Source organism: Rousettus aegyptiacus, unplaced genomic scaffold, assembly GCF_014176215.1.
Source record: "Rousettus aegyptiacus isolate mRouAeg1 unplaced genomic scaffold, mRouAeg1.p scaffold_m13_p_10, whole genome shotgun sequence".
NCBI classification, from domain to species: Eukaryota; Metazoa; Chordata; class Mammalia; order Chiroptera; family Pteropodidae; genus Rousettus; species Rousettus aegyptiacus.
The window spans coordinates 14,590,092-14,617,572 of record NW_023416285.1 but is presented as its reverse complement, the minus strand read 5'-3'; the positions used below and the strand labels follow the sequence as shown (position 1 = coordinate 14,617,572).

The following is a 27,481-nucleotide window of genomic DNA, read 5'->3' as shown; positions in this document are numbered from 1 at the left end:
GTTTAATAACTAAATTCTATTAAGAATTTAACTGCTGACATGGCAAGAGGATCTTAACACACGATAGCCTAATGGATAAAGATTACGGACTGCACTAGTGTGTTTCTATTCATTATCTATTCATGACTTAAACCATCCCAACACATTTTAATTCATTACCTAAAAGATAAATAATTCCGAATCCTGAATCTGATGAACCATTAATGAACGCAACATTCTCCCTGAGTTGATTCACTTATACCACCCTTAAGAATCATTTAGTAGCAAGCACACAGTACAAAATTAGGCCTCCAAGGTTTTAAATAATTAAGTAGTTTTGCCTACGTCACTCAAATAAAATGTTATGAACATAAAAATCTAAAAGATTTCTGATGGTCAAGTGGGCAATACGAAGTCCAGAATTGCCACTACTAGCAACCACAACTTAACAGTAGGACTATACACCACAAACACATGAATGATTAATTGCATACATTAAATCACACTATTAATAAAGAATTATTCATTCTCCTCTCAGAAAAAAATTTTTTGTAAAAAATAAAAACAAGCACAAACTATATATAGTCCAAGTCAGAATTGTTTTGTTTGGACACATTAATACCCCAAGTGAATTATTTATCTAACTATTTCCTGTTCAGGCTACCATGAAATGACCACACTTCAGAAAAACCAGTCTATAATATAAACCAGAAAGATAATTACAGATTAACATATGAATAATCCCTAACCTATTTGGTGAAAGAAATTATAGCTCATTACCATTAAAATCTATGGAAAATATCTACACCAGTGTCTTCTCTAACCATCTCAAAAAGAAAATTCACCCACAGAGCTTGTGATGTTTTTTTTCTAACAGAAAATAATACTACCATAAATCCAACCACATCTACAATCTAAATATTAAAATATCTTAAGATATAAGATAATTAAATACAGAATCATGAATGTTCATTCTATCCATTACCTTGGGGTCACTAGGAGATTCTAAAGCATACCTTTTAATCCACGCCATGGTACTTCAAGAACATGTTAAGGTAAGTCACAGCTTGGAACACTTCGATGCACCTCAAAACACCTCAGCCAGTGTATCTGTATCATTCTCCTTTCCTTTTGAGATCATAATGGTTCCGAAGAACTACAATGCTTCCATTTGAATGATAGTCTCATAATTTCAATGACTTAAAAACAAAAACAAAAAATAAGGACTTAAATGTTGGTATATTAAGCCACTAGTGCACTGTGTTAACTGCTGCCATGATTAAGAAAATCAAAGAAGATGCCACTACCATTATGTAACACTGTCATTTTTTTTTAATGTAAACCCTCATATGCATGAGGAGTATATGCTTGGTGGTCAGAGTGACAGCCCTTGCTTTGCTGAGATATGTTAGAACCCCGCAAATCTCTGACCCAACTGATTCTTCGGTTTTCTTCTCAAGAAATGAAAACCTGGTCTAAACGTATGGTAGGTGCCAGGTCCACCTTTGATTGACCAACTATTCTATTCTCTGTTGAATGAGAGCTGGAAATCACCCACACACCTGTATAAAAGGGAATTCATTAATAGACAAAGCAGGGCTTCCTCCAAACAATGCCCTTCCTGGTGTCAATATTACCGACTCCTTTCAATTTGATAAAGTTATTAAATTGAAAAGCACTCCTGTTTATAAAGCTTACTTCTATGAAGAGCATGCATATAAATGAACAGATAGATAGCAAACTACCAAGTTTTACCTCTGCTCTGTGATTACCCTGGCAGGTTCTCTGTTCCTCTTTCTTCCTCATTCCACCCACCTTGCTTACATAAAACCATCAAAAACATGTCATTAAAATAAGAAATCTATGTATCACCTTTTAAATCTAAGAATCTCTCTACTTTTGCTTCGAGTTTGGCATCATGCTATGGTTATAAGAAATAAGACTCAAGCTACACAAAGAAAATAAAACTGATACATTATCAATACACATATACATTCATGTCATAAAGCAATTAAAATTACTTTAGGATGACTGATCAGGAAATTTTTAATGAAAGCAAATTATAAAAAAGGACTTTCAAGGAGAGAGAGAAAGTTTAGAAAGGTTCTGTTACACTCTGGGTTTGTGGAACAGCTTGTGTAAAGATTAACAGACAAGGAATACAGGATGACAAAGTCCCAGGGAGAGCTAAAAAGTATGTAAAGAGAAAGTGAAACTATTTCCTGTCTGAAAGGATAGATTCGGATGATGAAAACTTTTCAAGTTCACTGTCAGAAAATTACATATTTCTGAGATTTAGATCTATTGTAGGTTACAGAAAATGCAGGTTACAAACTGTAGGTCACTCTTCAGAGAGCTGCTTATGGTGGCAGAATTGCATACAGGAAAGAACTATATCAGATTAGGTGGAAAGAAACTAATGAAAAACGGAAACAAGGGCCCTGGTCCAATAAAATTATGACAGCCACAACCATCTTTTTCAAACTGATCATTTTACCACATTTGTGCAACCCCTTGACCGTTCCCGCTAGAGCTTTAAACTACTTAATGGCTCTGTGTATGTATACAACTTCCTGGAAGGCCATCCACATTGTTTCCTATGACTCTGTGCGTCCAGATAAATGCATCGCCACACAACTATCAGTTAATGTTCCTGAAGTACAGCTCCTCCCCTGCACACAAAGAATAATGTTAACCACTGGGAAATAAGGCAGGATGTAAATGTGTTAGATAATAAAGAATAAAGGCCTAGGTCTGACACACTTACTCATTACCTCATTTAATTTTCAGAACCCCAGTTTATAGGAGAAAACAGGTTCTGTGGTCGACTGACCCAAGGAAACATGCAATAAAAGAACTAGGAGTTAAATCTAGATCTTCTAGCTATAATTTCAGCTCTCTCCTACTACAATATTGCTGTACAGGACTGTTGGCGGGAGGGAGTGGTACTGAGACTAAACGAACATTTGTTGACAACATGCTAAGTACCATACTAAGCACTTGATATTTTATTTCATCCTGATGTATCACTCATAAGACTGACTAGCTGCCTCCTCTTTACAGGGGAGGAGACTGGGGCTCATTCGGAGAGCTATAAGTAACCTACTCAAAACATCACGCACCAGAGACTGAAAGTGGCGGGACAGATTGTCAGTCTCACATTTCCAACTCTAAAACCCCACTCAGGTTGCTATGCCTATCTTTCAGAAGCAATCAGAAAAAAAAAGTCCAACACGAGTTTATTTTTCAACTTGGCTAATTTAGCAATAATCTAACTTTATTAACGCTTCTCACACAAAACTCAGTCAGCCATGGTTTGTTTAGCAAGAGGCTATATGAACATTTGCCACTAAGAAGGATCAGAATTCTATGTATCGTGCAAATTAGAAGCTTCATCTGATTCCTAAAAATGAAATATTGTGTTTTTATAAGTAAGCACTTGAAGAGCTTTCAGTTAACTTGAAAAGCATAGTACTGTATTTATCAATATAAATTTTAGTTGAGAAAAGAAAAATGAGCATGAAAAGTATTTTCCTTAAAGGGGTATCTGCCAAATTTCCCAAACTGGCCCTGTCCCCATAGACTGCTACCAGTCTCAGCCTCATGGGAAGAGAAGTCGTTCATTAGCTGAGGAAGGTGAGGCCATTTGGTCAGGTTATCAGCAATAAAAAAGAAAAAAAAAGCAGATGGACAGCTCTCTACAATGCCTCAAATATGATTAAAATAAAAGAATAACCAAAAGCCCTGAAAAATCCCCAAATTAAGGACAAGAAACTCCTAAGCAACGTATGAAAACCATACACTTACATTGCATTCCAAAACTAACTGAAGAAGCTGATGAACAGAACTACTATGCCAATGTACAGCAACTCATGGTAGGTGAATCAAGAAAACCATTTTTAAGTTTCTGAAACAAAATATTGCAGAATTACATTTGAGGGTTCAAATCTGTCACAGTTAGAAACTTAAATGGTCATTTAAAAAAATATTTTCATGAATAACTGCATAACTCTTCTGTATAACTCATTTTACAAGCTTTACTGTACAAAATAGACAATAAAAAAGTGATATGGAAAACTTCCATCTTTTAAAATATACCTAGGCAAATTTGCTCCTGAAGAAATTAAGTTCTGACAAGGGAAAAGCGCAAAATTAAGAAGGAGGAATAAAGAATGTAAGTTGCTGGGTTTGGCTGACCTGGACAACTACATTTTCACAGGATTTTTCCTGATTCAGCTTCTGGTCTCCTCCTACCCATACAGATAACAACATATGTTTCAGCCATATAGATTTTTATACATTTCTCAGAATACACCATGGTGTTTCAGATCTCTGGACCTTTGTACATGCTGTTTCATCTCATCTTCTCACACCTCTGAACTGCAGGAGCAGTGGTGGAGAAAACAGATAATATTTAAAAATATAACAAAATATAACATAAAAAGGATAGATGAGAAAAAACAGAGGAGACTAATAGTAAAAACCAAACATCCATAATATATTTCCAGTACCTACACTGTATTACATACTACATACTAAGCCAAGTTGTTTTTACATAAATTCTCAAAGGCTTATTAAAGGTACTTAATTTTTACAAAGAAAAATACTGAAATTGATGAAGCAGTCTTTAAATTAGATACTGTAATTTAGGGGATGTGTTCTACAGACACAAATTTTAAACAAGTTTTGTCAACTAAGTACTTGGAAACAGTCCTGCTATATAATGACAGAAAATTAACTGTTGCTGTATCAAAAGTATGAAAATCATATATTTTAGGAATTTCAACACTAAACTAGTTTTTGGCAATACTAATATGGATTTCAAATCTAAAGCCGAATCTGGTTTTGAGTAATTTTCAAAAAATCTTTCTAAGAATCATAAACTACTATGATTCCCATCTTAATAATAAAACTGCAATTTCTTTGCAATTAAACACTGGGGCAAGGGAACGTCAAGCAGCTATAGCCAAGAGACTAAACTCAGAATCACTGAGGTTGAGCACATAAAAGACACTTGTGATCTAGCAATTCTGAAAGATGAAATATTTAACTAATTTTACTTTACAACTGAGAAAGCTCTTTTCTTAAAATGTATATTGTAACACTGATAAAAAGTTCTATCAAAGTGCCTGATGAGACTGCTGCTCTTAAAGTTGCAAAACCCCAGGGTTCAACTGGAATATGCCTGCATTTTTTTGCTGGAATTCTAGACAGCACAGTAGGGACAGGTATAATTTAAACATAAATACACACATGCATGCATATATACGCATACACAGCTATCCTCTTCCAAATGGATTAGTGTACCTGCTGTGAGACCAAAGATAGGAGGGTGGGGAGAGTGGAGAGGGAGATGGAAGAACAGTAGTAGTTCAAAAAGTGCTGAGCAAAGGATAAAGGATGTTAGGGAAGAAAAGGCAGAAATCAAATAAATCGGCTCATCAACACTACTATGTATTTACTGAAAACAAGCAAATCAACAGAAGCTTCTTTCCTTTCTAGTACTTAAGAGGAAGCCAAGTAAGAAACACTAAAGATATAGAGCCTGAATCAAATTTTTCTCTACTTTCGTAAAAATGTTTATAGGTGAATTGAGTTTCTCTCTATCATTTTCATTCTCCTTCAGCTTAGTTGTTAAGGTCTCTTTTTTGTTTAAAATAAAATGTAAACCTGGGTGGCTTAAAAGATTGTGGTCCCGAGTGATAAACAACGTTCTGTTCAAGTTCTGAACTTGGAGTCAGGAGTCATAGGTTAGAAATTTACTTGATATGTACTGACCAGTCACAACTTCTCTGCAGATAATACCAGCACAAAATTGCGGTAATGCTTAAATGTGAAAACACCCAAGACACTGCCCACCAGAACAGGCATAAACACTGACTTTGATGGCAAAATATGTTAATCAATGACTGCTAATGCCACAACTCTAAAATAAAACATTTTCCTAGGAATGTTTTAATTTAATGATAAAAAAATACTTATGCTTTAAGTTAGAATTTTTTTCACACATATTAATTCTAATTATATGGGTGATGTGATGATCAAATCTCTGGCTCTAATTCATGCCTTCAGTCTCTCCTTTCTCTTAAGAAATTCATAGCTCAACAAATATCTGAATATCTATAATGTGTTAGCCCTTCTTTAAAGTAGATGCCTCAGTATATAAATTAGACCAAAATCCAGCATAATCTACATTGTAACTAGAATGTCAGATGGTGGTAAATTCTATGGAAAAAGAAAGAAGGATAGGAAAGGCTGGATGAGGTACAATAAATAAGCCCTTACTGAGGTAATATTTGAGCCAAGAACTCAAGGAGAAAGGAGAGTTCCACACAAGAGAAATTAACAATAGGTCTAAGAGCCCTGAAGCAGGAGTGTTTCAACAAAGAGACCAGTGTGGCTAGAACACAGAAATCACAGGAGAAGGTATTAGGAGATGAAGAGGCTCAGTTGTGAGTAGAGGTGAGGGTGTGCACATCCATGTTCTCCGGGACACCACAGATCATGAAGGTCTTGAGCTTTATACTACAAATTCTGAGCCGAGGAGGATCAAGATCAAAGCAGAGAAAGATCAGCATGAATCTGGCTGATGAGAGGAGAAAGAATGAAGGCATGACAAGAAGCAGTAGAGGTCAGGAAGCTATTGTGACTAACTAGGTTAACTAGGTTAAAGATGACAGTGTGTCTTACACAAGGGTGGAAGCAACAGAAGTGTCACAGGTGATGAAACTATGGGCATATTGTAAAGACAAAACTAATGACATCTGCTAACTCACTGAATTGTGGAACTGGAAAAAAAAAAAAAAAGGAAGACAGCAATGGTGATTCCAAGGTAGCCTAAGCAACCGAAAGCATGGAGTCACTTATTGAGATGAGGAGACTTCAGGAAACTTAAAAAACAGGGGTTTCAGTAGTTCGGTTTGTACATAATAAAGTAGATATGCTTAAGCTAATAGAATGTATTACAGTTTATCAGAACTATGGGCAAAGGGTAGGGAGACATGACAATCAGTCTATTTCTTGCTTGTAGTTAGATTTTTTTAAAAAGCTAATGAGGAAAAAATATGTATTAATCAAATAATCTTAGTATTTTAATTATGCATCCTGTGTCATATTCACTTGTCAGTGTTAAATAAAAGATAATGCGGTAAGAATATAAAGAAAATTTCCAATTATAGAGACTAAGTTAGGGGATATAGTCCATTTTTAAACACTGTAGAGGTAAAACAATAAAGGCAATTTCAGCTAAGAAGAGTAACCTATTATCTTGTTCTCTCCAGTCACCAAAATGCCTCTCAGTCTCAAATTCATAGATGAGAAATAATAAATTTAGCAGACATTTATGATGTGTTTTCCACATGCTAAGCATCTCATTTAAATACCCACTACTTTCTATTAGCTTATCTTTTACAATGAGGTTGAAAGAAATTAATTAAGCTAAAGAGTTATCTTTTAATGTTAGCCATCCTAGAAAAAAACTAGTTGAAGTCTCCAGGGACGACTTTTGATCTGTTTAATTTTCCATTACCATTCTTCATCTATATTTTGTATTCTCTTCATGCTTTCCAATTTTCCTATGCCAACTGTTATGAAAGTCTAGTAAGCAGCAATTTGTGTGAGTGTGTATATTTTAATAGAAAAGGAACATCAAGAAAAATTGTATGTTAATGAGTTCCAAAACATAACATATTTTCTTGAGATGGAATTGTGTTGAAATGTATTAATAGAAGTCACAATTTCAGGCTGTGGACCTACAATTACAACTCTGCTAAATAAAAATGAACCGCAGAGAACTTGGAAAGTGAATATGTATTTTCTAGGTAGTAATGAATAAAAAGAAAAAACTGCCCTGATACACTTGTTCTGACCTCATTATTCTCATTTTAACTTAAATTATAAAATTACTGCCACAAAGTAATCAAGATTTTGGAGATAGTTTCACAATTAACAAGTAACACTACTTGCTGGCAACTCAATCATCCCTATTTTACGATATCCATATCACTTATTTCATCAGATACAGCAGCTGTTTTATTTCATTATCTGATATTCAAATTCTTTCAAAACAATTCTTTAATCAAACCAGAACATGTATTACAACTCCTTCTCTGTTTGGGGCACTTCAAAGTGTACACAATTTTGTACATATTACTTAACCCTCACAACAATCCAATGATTATATTAAAAACTCTAGGTCTTCTAAAAGCCAGTTAACTTTATACCATATCTTTGACCATTATGGTAATATTACAATAATACTTTGCTAATCCTACCAGTAATAAAATAAGCATTTTAGGCCATTTTTCCAAAAACAATGATATATTTCACTTGTACAAACTAAGATCTTCTGTAATCATCCTTATGGCAACAAACACTATTTTCAAACAGTGAATCTATAGAACAGTGCAGTGTTTTGTATTGAATACAAACTTTATTGTATTCAATCTCTAATAACTAAAAAAAAGGTAAAACAAGAACCTCCCCCACTACCCCCCCAAAAAAAAACCCAAACAAAAGCAACTCAAGTGTCCATCAGCAGATGGATACATCAAAAAAAATGTGATAAGTGTGTACAATGAATACCATTCTGCCTTAATAGGAAAATTCTGAAACATGCTATTAACATGAATGAAGCCTGAAGAAAGTCACAAAAGGGCAAATACCGTATGACTCCACTTATGTGCGATACCTAGAGCAGTCAAATTCAGAGACAGAAAGTCAAATATGATGGTTACCACGGGCTCAGAGTAAGGTGGAATGGAGAGTTATAGTTTACTGGGTTCAGTTTCAGTTTAGGAAGATGGAAGACAGCTGTAAAACCATATGAAAGTCCTTAATATCACTGAACTGCACAGTTAAAAATGGTTAAAATGGTAAATTTTATGTGACAGTAAATCATATTTCTCCTTATATTTTAATAAATTTTTGCTTGTTTTATCCCAAACCTATTGCTAATTCCATCTTTATCTTTGTGAAAGGTGTCACCTAACCACTCTAATAGCCACAACACTCAATTTTTTCAATGTTCATCCTAAGCCACCAAAAGTCTCACAGATTTTAATTCTGCATCACTACTTAGGTCTGATTCATTCTTTCACTTTTAATGCCTTGGTCTTTGTAATACCACGTGATCACTGTAACAGCCTCAGCCAATTTCTCATCCTCAAAAACCTAGCCTTCATAGTCATTGCTCTTGAAAATAAAGCTCACACAGAAAACCTTTCAAAAGACCTCCACTGTCTGTACAAGTTTAAAGTTCCAAGAAACACATTAAAAAATACTTTGTTATCGGATCCAACCTATCTTTTGGTTGCATCCTGCAAGCCACCGCATTCTCTACTCCCTTTCCTCACCTTATCAACTAGGCTCTCCTGTCTCCATGTTTTTCTTACTGAAATCTATTCATCAACTCTCATACTGCTATATATGGGTATAAGCTTTTGAAGAACATTTGGCAGCATCTATCAAAACTATAAATGTACATATTCTTGCAACCAGCAATTCCACTTCTAAGTATATGCCTTACAAAAATACTCATGGATATGTGGTACACAAAGATATTACTATACTGTTGTTCCTAAAAGAGGACTATTATCTAGGTGTACGCCAAATGGGAATTAGTTAAATAAGTTCTGTAATAACTATATTATGAATATATATACTACACAGATATAAAAAACAAAAGTAATCCTAAACGTATTCTAAGAACCCAAGATTATTAAATTTTAAAAGTGAACATCATACAGAATATGCAAATTCAATCTTCCCCAAAGAAAACTAAACTACATTTATGTACTTTTACATGTATTTAAATACACAGAAAATGGTCTGGAAAAATATGCCTTAAATTTTTAACAGTAGTTACCTCTGAGGAAGGGAGTAGAACTGGGGATTTCTAAACTAATGCTACAGAAATATACTCCTGTATTAATTGTGTAACATTTCAAATATGTTACAAATATGCAGGAAGTGCCTGTGGAAAGACAAGACAGTCTCACTCCTGACCTATTGGCCTGATCTACTTCCTATTCTGTTTAGCCGATGACATAGAACTTAACTGAATAGCGGTAGTTACACAGAGCAGAAGCAAACGCAGCCTATCTTGGCAGATTTACCTTGGCCCAAGCTCCCTATGGAGTTGCCAGTACCACCTTCCTGAGGTCCAGCTCTAACAGAATTGAAAAAGCATTCTTACTTAGATACCCCTCAGGATTACCTTACCACTCACTTTGTTTTCTTCCATTTAAAGGAATGTTTACAAACACTAGGTACTGTTGGTTTTTGAATAAACTCATCTGTCTCCAACAAGAACCACATCCTGACTAGGAAGGGCAGAGGACGGGGTGAGCATCCAGGTGTTCCTGACAAAATGCCCTGCCTCCAGATTTCCAGAACTCGTCTTCCTCTAGCATAATTTAAAAGTGTAAAAATAAGAAGAGGAAGAAGAAATCTTTCACAGAGACGTCACTGAAACCCCGTCTGAATTCATCGTTCCTTCTTCCTTACCTCAACATTCCTTGAGAAATGTCTCTATAATAGGACCTTTTGTGTTTTTCCTTATATTTATAGTTATGAAAACAGCTAGATTACCCACTAAGACACAAACTACTAAAGAGCAACCTGTTTTAACTTATCTTTTATAAAATTTAACGTGTTAACAGTTCTTGGCTGTAACAGGTTTTCAAGAAATGACTTCCTGAATAGCATTTACTAAAAACAGTTCAGTGCATGATACTCGACAGTTCAGACAGTATGTGTTTAACTTCCCAATAAAAATGTCAACAGGCAGCATCAAATCAAATAAGGATCAATAATAAGTTTTAAATGCAGTTCTATTTCAACTTATTTTGTTAAATGAAAGCTTTGAGTTGGAAGAGAGAATATAAATCTCAAAAACCACTACATGTCACAGCTAAAAGTAGAAAAGTATAAAACTTTTAATGGCACTTAATAGAAAGAAGTGCATCTCTATCGTAACTTAAGGAAAAAAACTTCTTTATATCTCCTTTACAACACAAGAGTCTAAATACAATTACAGCTTCTGATAATTTGCCAAAAACTGAAAATATAAATCTCATTTACCACATTTTGTATATATAATCCTTGTAACCTATATTTGATGTTAACAAAATCTTGCCTTCTTGTAATTATCTTATATTAAATAAATGTTAAACTTGCTGGAAAACGTTCCTTGTCATTGGTGTATGTTATGTCATGCTCTGAAGAATACTGTGGATTATAAATGACAACTGCAAATAAGAACTAACATTTACTAGTAAACTCAATGTGTAAAAAAGATTGGCTAGTATTATCTCATTTATTTACTACCGATTTCATGAGTAGGTATGATTAATATTCCACTTTGTAGATACAGAAGCTAACGCTTAAAGAATTCAGATAACTTGCAGAAAGTGACATTTAAGTGGCAGAGCCAGAATTCAAAGCCTAGTCTTTCTGATTCCAAAACTAAATACTCACCTGCCACTGGTCTTACTTATCAAATCAAAATAAAACAAAAATAAAGTCTATTCTGCCACAGTGTTATGTTTCTTTGCTGTGAATTACTTCTTAGGCAACTAGAAATGAAATGATGCTGGCGTAAAAATAAGTCATATTGCCTTATAAACGGTTCTTCCTAGCATTTTGTTTGGCAACAAATTTTTTCACAATTAAAGATAAATCACAACGGATGATTTTTTTAAGGGGGAAAAACCCTGAAAAATCTACAAAAGATCTTTTTTTTAAGGAGTGACTGAATTTAGTGGCTTCAGAAATTATTACTTCTTCAACTGGGTTAATCTATTTGACAAAGCTGCCTGTGCAGATGAAACTGCAAAAAGATTCCCCCTGAATTAAAAACAACTGAATTATGAAAATGACTACACACTGAATCAAATTTTTAATTTTAATGAAAATAGTCTCTTAGAAGCAATGCCCTTCCAGGATCTACAACTAGGAAGAAGATCCTGGAGCACAGGGTTTAAGACTTCATAGACTGATGATAATACAAGATACAAATGCTAGTCTTTTGTTTACTAGAATTGCTGTTGTTTTTAGTTCGTATTCAAGATCAAAGTTCCATGGATTTTTAGTAGTCTGTCCCAACACATTTTTCCCATAAGCTTTATTACTTTCACTGCACAGTTTTGCAGAACTCAAGGTTTATCAAGATAATATAGGGCACTATGGTAGAGAATCTTGTATGCATTAGACAAAACAATCCCTATGAACCTTCAGTACATATGGACTTACTAAAATGCCATGATAGTTTATTTCATTTTGTTTTTGTTTTTTAAAGATAGGAGGTAAACTCCAACTCTACATAGAAAATAATTTGTGTTAAAACTGCTACCATTAGGACAAAAATTTACAAGTAGAGATTAATGTTACTTTGAATTTAAAACAGTTTACATAATTTTTTTTGTTGATACTTAAAGATCAATGTCAACTCATTGTGACCCCAGGCAAAGTAGACAGGAAAGAACACACACACACACACACACAAAGCACATCCCTTAATATAGCAGCTAGAAAAGATGATACTATAGAGAGTGCCCCTACTGAGTAATCTATTGTATAAACCAAGGCAATGGGGCTCATCTAGCATGCACATATTTCCAAATATATAAACACTATCAAAACAGAAAGCTCCTATAGAAAGATAAACATAGTCTGTAGAGAAAATAGGCCATATAAGCAGATATTCTGATACATCTGCCCTGAATTAATTGTTCATGACATAAAAGATTATTAGAAAAATTATCTCGAGTGATGCCTGGAAACCTAAATATGTGGTCAAATGTGTTCTGGTAGCAAGTCCGATGTGGGATGGGGGTCTTGCACACCAAGAAGCAATTCTCTGTACAGTAGTAGAGTATCCTACAATTCAACTAAATTCTGACACTATGCAGAGATAATCATATCCTACAGATTAAGGGTTCAGTCCTTACAAATCACAAGCCCAGGTTATTACCTGGGCTTTTGACTGACCAGCTACAGATCAGAGGTTCCCATGGCATTCTCCTTGGGTTCAATTAATTTCATAGAGCAGCTCACAGAACTCATGGAAAAATTTGGCTTACTAGATTACTGGTTTATTATAAAAGGACATAACTCAGGAACAGCCAAATGGAAGAGATGCAAGGTATGTGGAAAGGACACAGAGCTTCCGCACTCCCCCACCACTCTCCTATCATTTCCACGTGGTCACCAACCTGGAAGTTCTCTGAACTCTGTCACTTGGGTTTTTATGAAGGCTTCGTTATTCATTATTGATTGAATGATTGGTCACCGGTGATTGATCCAAAATACAGACCTGCTCTCAGGTCCCTGGAGGTTAGGGGGTGGGACTGAAAGTTCCAACCTTCTAATCACAAGGCTAGCTCCACTGGCAACCAGCCCTTACCCTTAGGCACTTTCCGAAAATCACCTCACTAACATAACAAAAGACATCTTTATTGCCCTTGTGACTTAGGAAATTCCAAGTGTTTTAGGAGCTGTGAGCCAGGAACTGTGGACAAAGACCAAATACGTATGAGAGAAATATATTTTGGTCATCTGAATGATCAAATATATACTCCTTATAAATCACAATATCACGGTGGTCAAAAATTTTGCCTTTTTCCCATTAATCTAAATACTGGAACTTCATGTCTCTCAATTTCCATTTGTTTCTTTCTATACAGTCTCAGTACTTACGTTCTTCATGTGTCAAAGATTACATATTAATCTGCGTAGTATTGTCACATTTATTGTTTAAATCAACAGGACTGTGAGCAGTTATGCATTTTAAAATAAAGCAAAAATTTTCAAATAATTATTTAGATAATCCAAAATTAATATATAAAATACTTTTGTTTACTCCAGGAAAAGTTCCTTTCCTTTAAAATTATGTTTGGCCTAGGGAAATAGTTCACTTTCCTTAAGTATCATCAATTTAGAGTATGTCCAAAATCATGTTTCTAACCAAGAGATGGACTGTCTGACATTTTTAAATCTGTGACCATGAAAAATCCAGAAGCAATACAAGCAAATTACTCCTTCACATACCTCTTCATCTCCCAACCCCACCCCAAAACCAGTTTTTCCCATATCAAATGATAGCAACCCTGTAATTACCACGGTTCAAGCCAAAACCCATGGAGTCATCCTGACTCCTATCTTTATTTCATAAGCTATATCAGCTCTAGGCACATTCTGCCTCAGGGTCTTTACATTTCCTGTTCCTTCTTGCTGAAATGTTTTTCCCTCACATACATGTCCCACAGTCTCACCTTATCCTTAAAGTGCTTTGCTCAAATGTCACCATCTCAGTGAGACCTTCCTTGAGTACTTTATCTTGTTGCAACCTCTTCCTGACTCTCCCTATCCTAATCCCAACTTTCTTTTCTTCTAAAGCCTTTATCTCAATAGATATTTTACTTATTTGTCTCTCTCAATAAAACGTAATCTCTAATACTTGGAGAAATTTTGTGTGTTTTGTCCACTTGCAAATCCTAAAGTCTGAAACATAGCTGGTGCTCCCATATCTTAGAATACATCACTAAGGCTCAGTCCACCTAGGTCAGATGATCCCAACCTGCAGAGCAAGTGTTCCACAGGGTGAAAGGGTTGACAATGGTGCTCTCTCACTGATTGATCTGTTTCAGCATACCGCAAATTACCTAGTTTAGTGATTTGAGCCCTCAGAGAATAGCTGAAGGTCTTAAGATGATTTCTGCAACAAAACAGGTATTGGAGAACATGCTAACGATTCAAGCTCACTAAATAAATAAAATGCAGAAGGGTACCTCTTCCTCTAGTATTCTCTCTTCACCAAGTAAAAATGATGAACTAATCAGAAATAGATATAACAAGATAGTCAAAAAGACAAAACCAAGATAACTTTTTAAAATACAGATTTACATCTACTAGCAACAATAATCTCACCCTCCACATAAATTCTGTTTCTAAGTATCAGTAAACGACAGTATAAAGCAATCACATTAGTAAGATGCTTAAAAAATTAAGTACCTAAAACACATTTCACATCTCTATAGGTTTTGAGCTTCTTCTCTCTGGAGAGGTTTAAAGTCATGATTTTCGATTCAGTACTTTATAAAATTTCGCTGAATATAACTATATATGTTTACATGCCTCTTCGGCAGTTTCTTATAAAATATTTTAAGTTACAAAGCCACATACCTTGAGAAAATATTTGTTCTTCCAGTCATGGTAAAAAAAAAAACTGAAATATGACTTGGGAATAACAGAGACATAACCAAAATGCATTTTTCTATCAGTAAATTGCTGTATATAAATATGTACAGGAAATAGTGTCAAAGAAAATGGCATGGGTGGAAGAACTACTATTAGGAAAAATTAAATAGTGTGGGAAATTTGCGATAATACCAATGAGTAGTATATGCCTCAGTTGATAGTACTTGCTGGCTTGTTAACGAAATAAAAATATCTTAAGAAAATATCTACAGGAAAACATTGTCAACTGTAAATTCATTCTACAGCTTAATATTTTCTGAGTGCCTTCTATATGACAGGCACTCTGCTAGAAGCAAAATATAAGGTTAACCTAAAGAGGAAGCTCCTTTGACGTATTTAATAGAAGTATCTGACGGAAAACCAGTGAGAGTATTATCTGCTTTAACCAAAATAAAAACAAGATCTCTGTAAAAAATGTATTACTGAGATCCATCACACAAGAAACTCATTTATTTCACCTTTCATTAACAAGGAAAATGACCACAGAATGGCACAAAGTACACTACCAGATGTCATGGATATGGGTAGTTTTATAAAACAATCAATGTATCTTCAAAAGATAGGGAGTAACCCACAAAAATCTCTTGTACCATACAGACGTTTGGCTCTTAACCTCGAGGCAAGCATTTAAAAGGGTTATCAAACCTGATGAGTTACTCATTTTTCATATACAAAAACATTCCCAAATTGATTACTTTAACTATGAAGACAAGCAGCTTCCTGGAGTATGCTATGCTACCTAGCAATTTGCAAAATTAAAAACACTTATGGTAAGCATGGTGTTTAAACAATAGCTTTCCAGCTATGAAAATCACTTGATTTGTATAGAAATAAAAGGAACTTGGAACTAGCCCTTTGAATGATGCCATCATAAAGTCTTAACCAACATTTAAAAGTTAATGAAGTATATTGTTACTTTATCACAATTAAGAAAACTAGGTGAGATTTAATATACACTGTTCTCACTAAAAAACTACTTGTGAAGATAGTTTCTAGTATTCGCTTCAAAACTGTCTTCAAATTTTTATTAACCTCATTTTTATCATGGTATTTTTTAATATTTCAAATTTCTGTATATATTTCAATGTACATATTAGTAAAGTACAACACTTCACTATAATTCATCACCTAACTTTCTACTGACATGGGTGAGCAATCACAAGTCTAGGACTATAATAAAGTACAAAAACAAAGCAAAACTGCTGCATGTGCCACAGAGCCCCTGCAATGTATGAATAAAGAATAGAGACCCCAAGTACAGGCAACCTTCTTTGGCTTCACAGGAATTAACTAAATTACTGGAGACAGCAAACAAAATTTTTGAAAGAATCAACATCACCTCTCCAGAAGAAAAATACAGAATATTTTCCCTCAGTAAAATGAGATAGTCAATGGGAAAAAGACTCTGAAAAGTTAATCAAACTTATGCATGTCCTCGTAGTCACAGTATTATTGAATGTGTTCCCCTCTCCAACAAAACCTCTTTTCATGCAGACTTTCCATTTATACATGAGAATCTGCACAATGTCACAGATAAAGCAACAACAGGAGTTTCCATTTAAGTTTCATTCCCTTCCCTATTTATTTGTTTCTTTCCATTCAGCATCTAAATAAATCAAGCCTATTTCATCTTACAAAGTAGTACTGCCAACACCTATTGCTCCACTCCCACCAAGTTCAGAGCCATTACTCTTGAAAGAGTTGTCTCTACTTCCTCGATCCAAAACAAACCACATTACAGCTCCCACCAGTTCACTGAAATTGTTCTTCCCACTGTCTTTGAAGTACTAAATCTGCCGAACATTTCGATTTATCTCATTTGTCCTCTTTGCAGAATCTGACACAACTGACCAGTTTCCTTCCAAGAAAATATTCATTTTCGTGCCACTACAATGTATAGGTTTTTGTCTCACCCTTTTTGTTATTAGTTTTCTTTTACTTGTTTCTAGACCTCTACTCGTTCTTCAAATGTTGATACTCACCAGCAGTTTGTTTCTGCTTAACTCCAACTCTTACTCGGAGATTTTGCCCACTTGTAAGGTTTTAATTCCCATCTAACAGTCTTCACGTATGTAATTCTAATCTTGACTTCTCCACCCTCCTGAGTTCCAGAAATCACAGATATAATACACATACACAGCCGGCCACTGGGTATCTTCATCTAGCTCTCTCACAGGACCTCAAACTCAACATGATCGAAAACAAAAACTCCCCCTAACACCTACTTGCCGCTTCTACTATGCCATTTACCTCAGTAACATCTCGTCTCCGCAAATGGCACCACTGTCCCCTCAAACAGGTGTGAAGCACCAGAATTTTTTCCTTGATAATTTTTAATAGCTCTAAAGTCAAAATACATCCACCGAGGCTCTATTCACTCTCAGAACTTGCCTCAACCAGTTATAGTATTAAAGAAATAAAGCCCCATATGCTATCTTTCCAAAAGGCAATCTGTTTCACCTATCTCCAAAATGTCACTGAGTTCCTTTCAGATGTCATTAAGAAATGTCTTCAAAAAACATTTCTTGCTATAGAATAATATAGTCTACAAATGCAAAGTTGTGTTTTTGAAATTTCAGGGGCATAACTACACATGTGGGTCCCAATATGTATTTGTGTATGATTTTATATTTCCAACAGGAAAAGGAAAATAGACATTAAAAAGGTGAAAGATGATCCTATAAATAGAAAGTAAAATCTCCACATTAAAGCTGAAAAAAAGATGTGATTTTGTTAATTGTAAGCCCTTCCATACTGTAGTATCTGCAAATCGTCCTCATACACAATGGACACCTATCCCTAATCCTAACACCCACCCACCAGTGCCTCAAAGCACTGGACGGGCAGGCCATCTGACTAAAGGAGAAATGAAAATAGCACATTGATGTCAGAGCTAATTAAAGTCAAAAAGTGGAAGAGGTAGCTAAAGAATCTTGAGAGGATGGACAGCTGAGGCATGTGCCTACTACGAGAACAGACTACCTTCCCCAGGAGCATGGGAACTATATATTACAATTCCAACTTCTGGAAGTTCTCAAGTTCACTAAGCCATTTTAATATCTACATCATATTCTATTTCCAGGTGTGACCTTTCAAAAGTATACCAAATTGGAGTAATCAGGAAATCATCCAACATAAATATAAACTACTAGGGACCTGTGCTAGGAAAGCCTGTTTGATGGAAATAATATTTCTACTTCCCTGATGATTACAGCTATCAGTCACAAGAGCGAAATCCCAAGAGAAGAAATTTTAACTGCTTCAAACTTTAATTATTCATATAAACTAGTCAAGAAATTAAATGTTACACAAAGGGCTCTCCAACCTTTTATATATATATATTTTGGCTAATTATTCCTTTGGTAGCCTACATCTGCTCTGCTAAAATTTGTTCATGAATCAAAAGTAACTCACCAGGAATGCTTTTATGTCTAAAAGTGACTGTGGATAATAACTAAATTCAAGAAAAACTTATTTTTAATGTGCATAAAACCTTCCTGAAAACACGTCTCACACAACAAAAGGACAAATGTTACTGTCCAAGTTAATTTGAACATCATATTTAATTCATACTTTTCGAATATCTTCAATGCTCAACATTTATGATCGGAAAGTATGTTAAACACTGCCTTTACAAATAAAGTGACTCTGTTATGATTTAAATAATAAACAGTTCAGAGATTTGTAAATATATATTTTTAAGACTTTCAGAAATAACTGACCATAATCCCACATGCACAGTGATGGGTAGTTTTTGGTCAGAAATCCTCATCTTTCAACTACTGATCTTCCACCCTTTTTCTTTTCTTTTTTTTTTTGAAATAAACATTTTCTAGAATTCTTTAGAGAAATATATCTTCTAGATTTTTTGATAGAAAATACCACAGCTCCCTTATTTCTTGTAGTTCATCTCCAGGGTGGTCTTCAATATCTCAGGGTAAAACTACTTTTAATAATTTACAGTTAACTACTTGGATCTGTTCAATAACATATTAAGATCATAGACTTTTGAAATAAAAATGGATATATGCACTGTGCCTAAAACTGTTTATATGTATGGGCTAATCATACCAAACAGAAACTACTTAGTTCCAAACAAGCCAGCATTTATGGCTTTAAACGGAAGACATAGGTAAAGCGTCATCCACAAGTGCTATTACACACAGAAGTAGTTGCAGAGAGCAAAAATATCTGATGACAGAAAGCATGTCCATAAATATCTTAAAATTACAATTTACCTTCATGTATATCAGAATAACATTTAGAAAATCATCAAAAAAGTAAAGCAAAATATTCCAAATTCCTTCAAAGTCATAAGAAAGAAAGCAGTAACAGAATGACTGCTCCAAATATTACCAGAATAGAAATACTCTGTACCATCCTAACTCACCCCCTTCCAAATATATTCACCCTTAGCGATTCACAACAAACACAGAATTCACTGCAACTGTGGCTACCAATTGTAAGCAGCCTTTCATTGCTTCAAAAAGGCTCATCATTGTAGATGCTCATCAGTTTTTAAGCCACATCCACAGCTGCTATCTTACAAAAACAACAAAATTTGACAGCAGAAACTTTACTGCTGACATTTATAGTTTTACACATAACAAAATTAAATTGTACTCCAGTATAATAGAATGAATGTATCTAGAATGCCAAAAACTCTTAAACCATTCTGAATAGTATTATCTTTCATTTATATTGTGTGAAAATTGAGCTCTCTGACACGTATAGTATTACATTTAACTTAAAACCTATATCAAAGAAGTATCCTTCACATTGAAAAAAAAAGATGAAGCACAGCTGTCAGCAAATTAGTTAGTGGCAAACAGAATCTGTTTCATGATCACCAGCCTGTATTCTTTCTACAACCTTTCTTCCAAAGTTGTGTAATGAAATGCAGAGACAAATTCCAAAATGAAACTGTTCTAAAAAATAGATTTAGGAAAAAAATGCCATATAAACCAATTTCCTGTTCAACTTTACCCTCCTTCCTCAGATCAATACTCTACCTGGATTAAGGGAAGGGGCACCTTCTGGTTAGAGGTTAGTACAGCCAGTCATGCGCCAATGACTAGGGTTGACAACACAACTGGGGGGAAAGATAGGGGAGGAAAATCAGGAAAGCCTAGTAGTATTACCATCACATACTAGATCACATAATTACTAGAAGATATTCATGGCAAGGAAATTGGAATCCAGAGACATGAGTTTGAATTCTAACTCTTCCATCAGCTAGTAAGTGAACCTGGTTAAACTTCTGTGAAACAGTAACACTACCTTCCTCACCAGACTAATGGCAAAGGCTAAATCGACAACAGACCTCAAGGCTAGTGAATACCATATTCAGTTAACGGATTACATTTAAAACACATTTGATGAATCTGTATTAATACCAAGGGCTCACAAAACTTTGTAAATATAACATATACCAGTGAAAGCAGGGTTTCAAATCAGTGAGAAAAGCACAGAGCTTTCAGAAAGTGACATTAAGACATATTTCATCAGAATAATGAGTAGTTACACACAATTTACAAGAATATAAACAGCCAACAAACAGATGGAAAAAAGTGAATCCACTTGAGTACCCAGGTTTTAGATATCTTAATCTGTGCCCAGATGTGTTCAAGTCAGTAATGTAAAAAATGAGAACTACCTCAAAGCCGCCATAAAGAAACAATGGGAGTCACACCTACTGACACCCAGAACCATGCAAGAAATACCGTGCCCAACATTTACTCTTTGAGCTTTTTTAACAATATATTTATGTATTATTTTGGGGGGATGGCAAGAGAAGTAATTTCGAGCCTGAAAGGATGCTGTAAATAAACAGTGCCTATCTCGAGGGGTTCGGACTTAGATGTGTAGAGGAACTATCTTATTCGCTTTACATTGATTTCCTTTACAATTAATGTGTATATAGCTAATGATTTTTTAAAAATTCAGACAGGATTTTAGGATGGTTGTCTGCAACAGTTTTTCAATTTCTCCCACATGAAAGAGCAACTAGAAAGCAAAAGCAAAATCTTTGGACACCGGCCTTTTGGCTCTGAGTGGCACCACAGTGGCTGGCAAGAGCAAGCACCTTACAAAAGGCGGCACAAAGGGAGCCAAGAAGAAAGTGGTTGACCCATTTTCTAAGAAAGATTAGTATAATGTGAAAGTACCAGCTATGCTCAACATATGAAATACTGGGAAAACACTAGTTATGAGAACTCAAGGAATCAAAATTGCACCTGATGATCTCAAGGGGCCAGGGATCATGTTTCTGAAGGGAGCCTAGATGATCTGCAGAATGGTCAAGTTGCATTTAGAAAATTCAAGCTAAGTACTGAGGATGTTAAAACATGGCAGACCATGATTGAAACTGATTTTGATGTCAAGACTACCAAATGACTATTTGCTTCATCTGTTCTGTGTTGGTTTTACTAAAAAAGGCAACTATCAGATTCGAAGACCTCTTACGCTCAGCATCAACACGTCTGCCAAATCTGGAAGATGATGGAAATTATAACCTGAGAGATGCAGACAAATGACTTGTAAGAAGTAGTCAATATAGACTGATTCCAGAGAGCACTGGAGAAGACATAGAAAAGGCTTGCCAATCTATTTATACTCTCTATGCAGTCTTTGTTAGAAAAGCCAAAATGCTGAAGAAGCCCAACTTTGAATTGGGAAAACTCATGGAGCTTCACTGTGGAGTTAGTTCTGGAAAAGCTACTGGGGATGAGACGGGTGCTAAAGTTGACCGGGCTGATGGATATGGGCCCCCAGTCCAAGAATCTGTTTTAAATTCAGACTTTTCTTGGTGACAAAAAAAAAAAAAACTTATTTGTGATGTTCAAAAAAATTTATGGACACTGTTTACAACAAAATTAAGTTACCAAGTAGCCCCCACAAATCCGCAAATATCAACAGATGTCTACTAACAAACCACCAACAGCCACAGATTGAAGAAGGACACAGCTGGTGGGAGGAGGGGAGGAGAAGCTGACAAGGCTACGACAGCAGTCCAACCATGAGATGCAGCAGGCCTGGAGAGTAAAACAATGGCAGTGAGCAAGAAGGCTCGGAATATCTGAGACAAGAAACCTGGAAGAAGAAAGGGAAAGATTTAGCCATCAACAAAAACAAGAAAATATAAGAGTAGAAGGAAGTGAAGAAAATACTTAAGCTCATTTTTACCTGTGGCAGCTAGATGGACAACAGCACTAATAACATATCAAGCCTATTTTATAAGATGATATAAACAGGTCTAGGTGGTGGAAAGAACAAGTTGTTTTAGAAAAACTAAGTTTCATGTTCCTGAGAACCAGCAGGAGTTTTAGAAAGATGGATCTGAACATATGAGCTGAAGATACAGGTATAAAGTCAAAAATAAGGAGAGAAAGACAAAGATTGCAAACCACGATTTTACGATTGGAGGAGCAGGTAACAAAGAAAATACGGAATGTTTAAGAGATAAAGATGGTGACTGTCTTGTTAATTAAGAATAAAGACCTCATGGTCAACAAAAAACAAAGGATACAGAAAAATTAAACAGGCTGATGGCCAAAATGATGTTTATTAGAGATCCAGTTGAAAGGGTGTTTACTGATAGCCTAGGGTGACAACCATGTTCTCATTTAACATGTAACATAAATGAGAATATAAAGGTAAGTGGTAAAGAAAAAATATGGCAGTGGTTTGAATCAGAGCAAAGAATGGAAAGTGCCATTAAGCAATTCTTACAGAGCAGACCTAGTCTGGCAGTCCCTTTACATACACACATTTGATCCTCACAAGAATTCTGAGATACGCTCTCCATTTTACAAATGTGGAAACTTAAATTATAATGCATTTATGTAACCTGCCCAAGATCACAGAGTGTGTATATAAAATAATTTAAAAACCTGAAAATTAGTTTTTAGGCAGAAAAGGAATAGGATGACAGAAAAAAATTAAAATACAAATTGAATAAGTATTAACTGACAGAACATTGCAGGAATGCATTAAATAGAAAATTTTACTTAAAGATAAATGATGCTTTTTCAGAGAAAGTTTAAGTTCAAAAACTAGTCAAAATTAATTTTGAAAGCATTTCTAGAACACCGATATATTTTCAAAGTAATCTAATAGAAATGAACATAGTCTCCTTTTCCTTAAAGCCTTGTATTAGACTTATATCGAGGACTGTCTTGCCACCTGGTAGAGAGCCTGGAAGCTTTCTGGAGATTACCTCGAGTGCAGAGGTAAACAAAAGCTCTATCAGTACATACAGGGCAGTGCAAATGGCAAAGGCAGAAGCAAAGCTGAGAAAACGAGTTAAATTACTAAACTTCTGACTCTCAGACTTCTTATCTATAATATAAAATGGAGATACCATCTCTCTCACTTTGTAGTTGAGAATTCAGTAGATATTCAATGAATTGTCAGTTCTCCAATCTTCTTAAGATTATGTTTGTTAAATTATTTGCATTTTTAATATAAAATAGAATGTTAGCATTCCCATTGGGGGGGAGGGGGAACCGTCGAAAGAATATATTCCCAACTGTTAAAAGCAGTAGTTAATTTTTCTGGTGGAAGACTATACAGTGGCTCACTTAACTTGATATATTTAAATAACTTTTGAGTTCCTTATAACATTTTTCCAATCAAAAACATAATCGAGCTGAGTGATTACAAATGATATTAACTCTTAAGAAATATTTCCACATTGAGACAGTCACTTCCCTAAAATTATAGAAACAAACAAAAAATGAAGTGAATAAACAAATCAATGGCACACTTATGCTACCATATGAACTTAAATTCTAATGCAATATAAAAGATAGTTAATTTACCAACTGACAACTTCCAGGAGTTATAGCTAAGAACTAGGTTTAAGTGAATCAAATGCCACTAAATCCTGTATGTAAAATGTACACATCATGCTGAACATGGAGGAAGGCTGGGATGAAGAATGGTTTCTTTACCAATAATTATAAAATAACCTTTGAAAGCTACAATTATCCAGGTTTTTTTTTTAACATTATAACAGTGAAGCAGCAACTCCCATTAATTCAGTACTACTCATTTAATCAAATAATGACACTCATTATAAACTGTAAGTAAATTACCAAAACTATCACTACTATCCTAGAAATGCTGATATAGAATTAATTCACTTCCTTTTGGATAAGCACAAATGACATATAAAACAGATTTAGTAATTCTATAGTCACAAGAGTAATACTGTCTTGATATATAAACTAAAAAAATCACTCTATGAAAATCATCAGGTTCATCATAAACAAACCCATTTTTCAGTATAAAATTTCAATTTATGGCCTCCTTTCCCGTATGACAGTCTTTTTTTTTCCCTCAGTCTTTTCCATTCTTCCATTTTCTCTTCCAGAGGCTTTAGAAACTCAGGACAGCTGGAATTTAATGCAGGTAGCAGAACTGGAATGAGCCAAGGGTAACTGAACCTAGGCAGTTCTTGAGTAAGGGGAGGCCACTAAAGCAGAGAGGGTGAGGAGATGTGCAGTGAGAACAGTTGTGTTCTCAAAGAGGCCACCCTGGTCGGTCAGAAATACAAGATAAAGAACACAGTCAGCATCAAGCACAGGAAAACAGAAAAGGAGGAAAAAATGGACAGGCTAATGGTTTATTAAGCAATACGGGCAACAGCACTCCACCAATCAGGCTTGGGACAGAGAGATTATATTCTTGGCCTAAATCCCCACAAATAGAAAAAAAAAAAAATTTAACAAAGTACATGTAACTTAAAAGGCAGCTGAAAGAGTGTATGACCAACATGACTCTCTCCCCAAAATAAAAACAGGATCTAGCCCCATCTCAGTCACTGAATGTGTCTCAGCCATTAGCTAACTATAAATTACCTTGTGCCTAAATTTAAATGAGTGGCTACTTTAGAACATAGGATTAGCAAAGTCTTTCCCAGCTCTTAAATTTACTGAATCTAATGAATTCTGTAACATTTGTTATAGGATATAGTTACATTTTATGGTATGTTACTCCACAACAGAAAGAGTACAATATACTGGAATAAAAAAAAACAAGAGAACATAAGAATCATAGCCCAGTAGCCCTATCGTTAAAGCCAGTGAGAAATGAATTCCCAGTCTCCTCTGTTAAAGCAGTCCACAGTCTTAACAAAAACCACGGCCTAAAATCTAGCCATCAGGCTTCACTTTAAATACAGAGATGGGGAATTTGGTCACTTGTGAATTTCACTTAGCCTCCCTTCAGCTTCTTTCTACAGGACATATGCTTTTCTGTTTTTTTAATACCAAGTAAATTTTCTACTTGCTATTTTCATATTCCATCTCAAAAAGTACAGTCCAGAAATGGCAGAAAACTGAACATAATAATCCAGGGATCAGTTTCTCCAGAGGTTCTACATAGAAAAAAACCAATCTATGTTTGAATATCAGCCTTATCATTTTAACTCAGCACCACCTAGTGGCAAGTGTTATATATTATTAAATCCATACAAGTCATAGTCATCTAGCAAGTAACACTCTGGCCCACAGCATTTGCTCCATAATTATGCAAGACAAGTAAAATACTGATCCTGTCCTTATGGAATATGCTTAACAGATTAGACAGGAAGACACACAGTTAGACAAATAATCAATAGATATATTATGTAATTGCAGAAATATTTTAAATGCTACAGCAGATGTATGCAAACTTATTCAGTGTTTATTTAAAAGCTAAAAGGAACAAAAACACTTAGATAGGTTCTCTTATACTTGTTCACCTCAGACTTTCCCATTTTTAATTACTTCATCACTCAGGTTTCAATCGTTCGGTTGTTTTTCTCCTACATTCCTTATCCACACTTGCCCCGACCCATCTTATCCTTTGTATTCCACTCCAGAAAGGGGGAGAAAAATGAACCTATTTACTGAGCAGCTACTACTTCCAGAACTGACCAAGACATTTTATTTCCCCTATCTCATTTAATCCTCACATCAATACCATAAAGTACTATATTCTCACATTTTTTAAGACAAGGGCAAGACTTAGACACGGATCTATTCTAGAAATAGTGCACTGGTTCCAAAGCTCCCTGTGCCACCCTGCCTCAGAGAGAGCTCCTTTGTTTTCCTATTCCCGGGCCTACCGCTAAGGTAAGACCTTAATCACATTTTTCTTGTGGTCTCCATCAACTTCGATTTATTTTGCCCTATCTATATCCAGATTCATCACTTTAAAAACATTGAGTGACCCTGCCCACCCCCCCCCCACATCCTTGATTGATATTCGAATCCTGAGCTTAGCACTCAAGATCTTCTAAGAGGGTCCAGCCACTTTTCCAGTCTAATTTTCCACCACTCCCTATCAGCTCCCACGTTTCCTGTGAACTCTCCTCCAATTAAAACAATCATTCACACTTCTGTGTTCCACCATCATTATACAAACAAGCACTCAGAATCTCTTATAATTATCCATGTACTTTCCACTGTATCATGAGCTTCGCCAGACCATTTCTTAGCCATCTTTCTAAGACCAATACATAGCAGCAGCTTATACCTATAAAGTGCTCAATTTTTCTTTAATATAATGTTATTAAAACAATTTCAAAGGAGAACCACTAAAGCATGGTTATATTTTTCATTTCCCTAGCTCTTCTTTCATGTCTGAGGACCTCAATGTTTTTGCTTCCTCCAGTTGGTGTATCAGGAGCTTTGTATAGAACTATGTAATTTTTTGAATGAAAAATTTTCTCACACTCGAACCAAGATAAATGATTTTTTTAAAATGTGCTGAGAACTGTGGAGACAAAAAGTTCAGTGACTGACACAGGCTAGAGAGGAAGGAGGAATAAAAAGGTGGAGCAGAGGATTTTTAGGGCAGTGAAACTACTCTGTATGATACTACAATGGCAGATACACTATACATTTGTCCAAGCCTAAAGTACCCATAACAAGAGTGAACCCTAATGGTAATATAGACTTGGGGAGATAATAACATATCAGGGTATTTTATCAATTATAACAAATGTACCACTGTGCTGGGGGATACTAATAATGGAGAAGACTATTTACATGTAGGGGCAGGGAGTACATGGAAATCTCTGTACCTTCCCCTCAATTTTGCCGCTCCAAAAAAAATGAAATGTTAAAAAAAAAATAAAAAAAGGTATGCCAGCAAAATAAAGCAAGATTTTAATGGGTCTGCAGTTTTCCAAAAAAGCAACAAACACACTTGTTCCAATTATGCAAACCAGTTTAAAGCTAGTATGTTCTGTCTG

At 35.2% G+C, this 27,481-nt stretch overlaps 1 protein-coding gene and 1 pseudogene across 6 annotated transcripts in view; one reads left to right on the top strand and one right to left on the bottom strand.

Annotated features, from left to right (window-relative positions):
• RBPJ (recombination signal binding protein for immunoglobulin kappa J region) overlaps nt 1–27,481 on the bottom strand; it is a 96,920-nt gene that overhangs the window by 62,666 nt on the left and 6,773 nt on the right. For 3 of the 6 annotated variants that reach the window (XM_036227572.1, XM_036227569.1, XM_036227573.1), the window contains exon 2: nt 996–1,178. The exons of 2 other annotated variants lie outside the window; for them this stretch is intronic. In XM_036227572.1, coding sequence (XP_036083465.1) covers nt 996–1,012 — 17 coding nt within the window. In that variant the 5' untranslated portion in view covers nt 1,013–1,178. Of the gene's footprint in view, nt 1–995; nt 13,482–27,481 lie in introns of those variants that run through there. One more of the 6 variants, XM_036227571.1, reaches the window with a different exon arrangement.
• On the top strand, nt 21,022–22,064 carry LOC118608429 (annotated as a pseudogene).